We start from the raw sequence: 6,688 nt of genomic DNA on the forward strand, positions 1-6,688 counted from the left end.
CTTTGCAACATGTACATCATTTATTTCAATACAAATGTTACAGCACATACACTTGCTTTTTTTCATAAATACCACAGGACTCCACATGTTGTAACATTAATTGTTCATTACAAACAGTGACGAAAACTTGTGCGAAAACAAACATTTAGTAAACATTCAGCTGAGTGATGACTTTTTTCACTCGAAAAAGAAAAAGTTCACATGTAACAGGTTTATTTTTCATATGACGGCTAAAGCGATATTCAACTTTCATAGAAAAATCACATTCACGTACATTAATTTATCAGAGCAGTCCACCTTCAAATGTCTGTGCTGAGATTCTGCAGTTTCTCACGACTCTTTATTTTGAGGACTTCCACACAAACATTATGGTACATTGTCATATCATGGTCATTGTTTAAAGTTCATAAACTTGAACGTAGATTCAAATTGTTCAAAAAATTCTACAAATGTCTCATGAAAGTGCTATACAGTGCTGCTTTAAGTTAGCGAATGACCTAATCTATCATGGGGAGCTGGTCATTGGGGGGGGGGGGGGGGGGGGTAAAGTGACTTTTATTAAATAATGGATCAGTAAGGGCAGCATTAACATTAGAACACCTGAGCCTTGACAATATTAACCCATTTGTGCCCAAACACTATGTTATTATGATTAGGAAAAATGTCACAACATTTGTTCTGATTAGTCAAAAGTCTCGAAATTTGGTACAGACATACTTTGGGCAAGTATCTAACAGTACATCTTTGACATTTTTAGATCACATGACAAACCACAATTTCATTAATAGTCAAAAGCAGGATTTTTGAAAAATTAGGAAAAACGCTAACGTTGTGTTCAATAAATGTTTTTATACTGCATATGTCTGCATATCTTTGATATTCAACTTGTTATGTAACGGATAATGTACAGCGAGCCGGTCATTGTTGTGAAATTAAACCCGACAGGGCGATGTGGTGGACCCTGACATGAAGTATCACCCTGAAGGTTTTTTTTCCACAACAATGACCCATTAGCTGAACAGTATCCTGCTTATTCCACGGCTACTTCCTTAAGAAATCAATCATTTTGACAAAACTGCGCCATAGTAATGTTCTATTATACATAGCAATGGTCTGTTATATATTGCAATGGCCTGTTGTACATAGCAACAGTCTGTTATAAAGAAATAACAGACCGTTGATTGACCAATCAGAGTTGAGTATTCAACAATGCCTTGTAATAAGAGTTCATAGATACCAAATATACTTGATTGTGCTTCTTGTAATTTCTGGGATACATTATCATACTAAATGTAGTTTTTGGACACATGGGACTACTTTTTTTTTCCTAAAATATAATGAAATATATAGAAAAAGTCCCATGTGCCCAAAGACTAGATATAGAATGATGAGGAACAACTCACTCTTCTGCCAAACGGTTTGACCAATTTAGAATTTTTTTTTCACATTTGTGTTTAGGATAAAGGAAATAAAAAATATAAAAAAGAATTTGAGCAGGCACAAATGGGTTAAAATGTAGAAAATATTAGATTATTTTACGCTGAAAATATACATGCCATATTGTAATATATCCTCAAAGACTTGTCTTTAACCCAGAATCCTCTTTTAAAATAACCCTTTGTGTTTGCAGAGCTGGTATAACCCTACCAGTAGATAAGGTAATCTAGGACCAAACTCCATTGGGAGAACTGATTGTTCATTGTATGCATCAGTAGACAAACCATCAGCTTTACTTGGAATGTTGTAGCATCAACTAATCAGTCAAGACTCATTGCACATAACTGCGTCGTGTCCTCCAGCCTGAGGAGGCGAAGACATGAATTACATTCCTTATTATACAATCGTATTGATGAAACAGTAACCATTAATAACTGTGAGACAGCTGAGGTGCAAGGAGAGGCCACTGCCAGGAGGGAGCAGTATGGATGTAGAGTTCACAACCTGCTCCACTTGGTCGAAAACAGATCAGCACACAAACACATCACCACAATTATATATAGAGCAGACATGCAAACGATCACTGGCGAAGTGCTTTGACAAATTTAAATGTTTTAAATACAGACCTTTTTTTAATCCAGCAATGACTCAATTTAGGGTCAATGCGTCAATTAATTGTGAGTGAATAAATACAATAATATCAAAAATCTTGGTCTAGAATCTTTATCTGTTTTGTACATCCTGTAGAGTGAAAATGTAAAAAAAAACTGGAGATTATTTGTTATGACATTCAACCTCTGCATTTACTTTGCTGTAAATCCTGGAAAAAGACAAACAGGAAAAAGATCAACACGCTGGAAAGTTTTTCACATGGCAAACTCTGACGTAAGATGACGCCGCACTTACGTCTATTCCTAAAGTCTGTGACAACAGTGCTGACCAAACCTAGCGATACAGTACATATGGATTCCTCTGAGGGAACAAAGTTCACAGTTTTGACGGTGTCAGTCAGCTGACCAGAGGCAACGCTACATGCACTACAACACAGGTCACTGACACCGATTTAGACTGGCAGAGAACCCCTGCTCCCCCTCCCACTTTCGGTAGCCACATTTAGCATGCTGTACACTTTGATCAGGACACGTAGATCGCCTGGGGGATAGGGGGTTACACCTGCAACACCTATCATCTAGTGTGGGAAAAGTGGGTGAATTCTAGCCCCTGCATGCGAAGTGCTCATTTTCCATTATTGCTTGCTTACGTCAAAAAGCAAAATTCCCAAAAGCCGTGTGTTCTTAAGTCGGGAGATAAGAAAGAGAGTCTCATTTCAAGTTATCACATCTCATCATGCAAATTGGGACTTGTATACTTTTTGATGTACTAATCTATGTCAGTGTTCCCTAAGAGGGAGTTATCTGATGCTCCAGCTAAACGCCAGAGATAATGGATTTATTCGTGTTTATTGGGCTGGGCTCAGCTGGGTTTCCTGGAGACTGCACAAGTAGACTGACTGAAACAACTGCTGCTCAGTGGACTCCTGAGTGTCTTATCCAAATGTTAGAGCGATCTCATAGAGATCCAGACATCCGTTTACAGCGAGCGAGGAGACTCTGGGAAATGTCAGCGAGCAGTGACAAAGGTGCACTGCTCTGCTCGGGACTGTTTTTCTCATCTCCGTCTGTTGGCCTCCGAGAGCAGTCGCGGGCCTGGAACTTTGTTATCACTCGGCTATTTCGACGCACTGTTTGTTATTGTGTGTGTGGTTTGTACCCTTGTGTGCCATGACTAAGGAAACGGCTTCTCCGGTTTCAGTAAACGCACGACATGCTGAAACACAGCAACAACACATTTTGATAAACAAACAGGGCTTGGGCAACAAAAGGGACGACTGCTGTTGTAGCTACCGGCACATAGAAGGGACATGAAAGACTCATAGTATGCCATAATGTACCAAATACTGGTTTGCATGTTGCACAAATGGACTGAATGCAAGATATGACTGTGCAGGCCGACTACTGCAGGCTGTGCAGTAGAAAACTTACAAAAAAGTGCATTTATTCATATAACAGCTGCAGGCTTTAAAGGTCAGGATTAACCACATTAATGCCACCTGCTTTGCACTGAAAGATATTAGATATCTTTAGGTCTGATAACGGAATCCGGCTGATACAACGTATACAAACTTGCAAGTTTTCGAGGATGGCCCCCCAGGCGTTTCTCAGCTTACACCAGTGAGATACAGATAAGTTCTTATCTCTGGTGCTATCTGCTGGCACCAGAAACATCCGCGCAGCAGGCTGTAAAGCAGTAGAGCAGGAAACGGCCTCACCACATTGTTGAGAAATGAGGAGAGGAGAGAGAGAGAGACAGGTTCTGCCCCACCTGCTGATCGTCTTTCACACTGAGACAATCCATCAAAAAATTAAAAAAAAATAAAAGAAATGAAGCCAATTTATAATTCTGCTCGATTTGGAATGTATTTCTTCAAACAAAGCACCAAAAGAGGCATCAAGTTTGATCCTTCCTCCATCCTCATCCATTTTCTGATGGAAATAAGAACTCGCTATTGGCGTGCCCGAATGGAATTTTCAGCCTCCAACAACATTAATTGACTTTGAATTTCAAAAACATTTTTATGCTAACAAATTGTGGGATCTTTTGCCAAGAACTCCTAGACAAAAAACATGCCCACAAATCCAATCTGAGCCGGATAATTAGCAATTATATAATGCACAGTCCATATATTAGAGTAGATAAACAGCTGAGATGCTGCCCTAGTGTGACTCCTGTGGACAGTGAGTTAATGTGAAATAGTCAGTTAAGAAACAAGTGATGAGGTAGATGGGGGTTAAACATGAGAAATGTAACAAAAGAAAAAAGTGATCTACCTACAGTATTCATTCACTGTGTTGAAAGAGGAAGAGAGATTCTTTCCTCAGCTGATTATGATAGTTCCTGTAAAGAAGTCTCTCTACCAGTCAGTCTGACTGACCTTACCTTCATTAGTCAATGGGAAAAAGTTTATGATCAGTGTAAACATGTCCAGGGGCTCCAAGCTTAAAGGATGGTCGTTACAGTCGTTAGGCCTTTCTTGCAATTCCCGTTGGGGTCCACATCTGCTCTGTCCAAACCGCTGCAGACCCCCGCTCCCTTCCCCAGACACCCATCATTAGTGTCACTGTCCTCCAAGCTGCCCTTACTCCTCCCTTGCTGCTCGCTCTGCCAGCTGTTCCTGCTGTACACGTATCCGTTCACGGGCCCAGGGTTGCTCAGGCGGATCCTCTTCATGCAGAGGATTTCCTTGAAGGCATACCTGAACTCGGGACTCCGGCAGTAAATGAGCGGGTTGAAGGCAGAGTTTGCGTAACCTATCCAGTTGAGTATCCTGAAGGTGAGGTCAATACCCTCCACCTTCCATATGGCCACCACCACGTTCAGCAGAAAGAAGGGCAGCCAGCACAGGGTGAAGATCCCCATGATGATGCCCAGCGTCTTTAGGGCTTTGTGTTCCCGCAGGCAGAACTTGGCCTTCTTGTGGCTGCGCCCGTTGTTGGCCTCCAGAGATTTGAGGTTGCCGTTGTCGCTGTTGTGGAAACGTCCAACGCTTTGGTCAATCTTCTTCAGTTGGCGCTTAGCCTCCTGGAAAACGCGGCTGTAGACGAAAACCATGATGACCAAAGGGATGTAGAAGGAGATGATTGAGGAGGTGATGGCGTACGCCATGTTGGTGTCGAACTCGCAGCAGTTGCTGTTCTCGAGGCAATCCTCAGCTTCCTTATCACTTGATATCCACCACTTCATGTGGATGGGCAGGAAAGATATCAAGGCGGCGATCACCCACACCAGCACGACCACGATGCGAGCCTTGCACTTGGTCAGCATCGACTGGTAGCGGAAGGGGGAGGTGATGGCCAAATAGCGGTCGATGGCTATGACGCAGAGGGTCTCGATGCTCGCGGTCACGCAGAGCACGTCGGTCGCGGTCCAGAACTCGCACCAGAAGCTGCCAAAGTGCCAGGTCTTGAAGATGATGTAGCAGGCGCCGAAAGGAATCACGACGAGACCCATGACCAGGTCGGCGCAGGCCAGAGACGTGATGAAACAGTTGGTGACATTCTGGAGACGCTGGAAGCGGGCGATCGCCGTTATGACCAGGATGTTGCCAAAGACAATGACCAGGACGAGTAAGGACATGATTATGCCCAGCAGGATCATCATCACCTCGCTGAAACCCTCCTCATTCTCAGCTGGGTCTGAGGACGAGTTGATCATCCCCGCACTCACATTGAGGTACACTGGGAGGGTTGTACTTCCCATCTGAAGAGACCACATGGAGATAACACACACACACACACACACATAGAGGTGAAGATCACAATTGAAATGTAAAAATGTCCCGATAAGAACAGAAGAATAAACAGTGTTCATAGAAATGATATGCATGAAAACAACTGGCACTAAATAAATTGTGCTCATGTGTCTGTTGTTGGTTATATTCCCACAAAAAAAGGAGAACAGAAATTACAGCACCCAACAAAACAAATTTATTACGTCCTGCTTCAGCAAGTACAGCTTAAAAAACATGCTAAACAATCCAAGCAAAAATAAAAGTACAAACCTCCACAGGTAGTTGTCTTGTTTCCTGCCTCCCATACAAAGTAGAATTGCAGTTAGTTCCTTCACTGTCACATGTCCTCCTTCTACTGTCTGTTTTTCCTTAATCTCCGTGTGTCTCACTCACTCAGTCCCTCAGTTGAGCTCAGTGTTTCTTCTCATGTGTCTCCCAGGCTTTTTGTCAGAGCCCTTATAGCATGCAGTGATGACATCATGGTCAGTGCTCAGCCAATCAGACAGCCAGCCTGCAGAGGCTGCCGAGAGCTCCCGAGAGTTTGAACACATTGTCCCTGCTGCTTCTGCCGTTGCTGCAGGGCTGCATGAGACAAAAGCTGCAAACACAGACTTTTCTGACTTTTATTTTATTTATTAAACATATGCAAACCATATCTTAAAAGCCCAAAACATTATTTTTTAGAATGCAAGCATTGATTTTAAAGTTTAGAGAAAACATTTAGTTCAGTCCAAGCAATGAGGTTTTACAGCTTTTTTTAGTCTGGATCATATCAAAAACAGGTGAAGCCTTTGACTCTTTGTAGGAGAAAGTTGGACACACGTGGTCCAACTGGTATGATGCAGCGAGGGTAGGCAGAACGTTTTTTGCATCATGGGGCTAAAATTCTATAATAACTTTCAG

At 42.4% G+C, this 6,688-nt stretch overlaps 1 protein-coding gene across 1 annotated transcript; it reads right to left on the bottom strand.

Annotated features, from left to right (window-relative positions):
• adrb2a (adrenoceptor beta 2, surface a) lies at positions 1–6,223 on the bottom strand. Its single transcript, XM_074648162.1, has 2 exons — positions 6,056–6,223; positions 1–5,754 (listed from the first exon to the last, which is right to left on the bottom strand). Exon 2 carries the CDS (start codon positions 5,752–5,754, stop codon positions 4,495–4,497), a length of 1,260 nt encoding a protein of 419 aa, XP_074504263.1. The 5' UTR covers positions 6,056–6,223; the 3' UTR covers positions 1–4,494.
• Between the last annotated feature and the right edge of the window lie 465 nt (positions 6,224–6,688).

The sequence above is a fragment of the Sebastes fasciatus genome, chromosome 10 (assembly GCF_043250625.1).
Source record: "Sebastes fasciatus isolate fSebFas1 chromosome 10, fSebFas1.pri, whole genome shotgun sequence".
In the NCBI taxonomy this organism is placed as follows: domain Eukaryota; kingdom Metazoa; phylum Chordata; class Actinopteri; order Perciformes; family Sebastidae; genus Sebastes; species Sebastes fasciatus.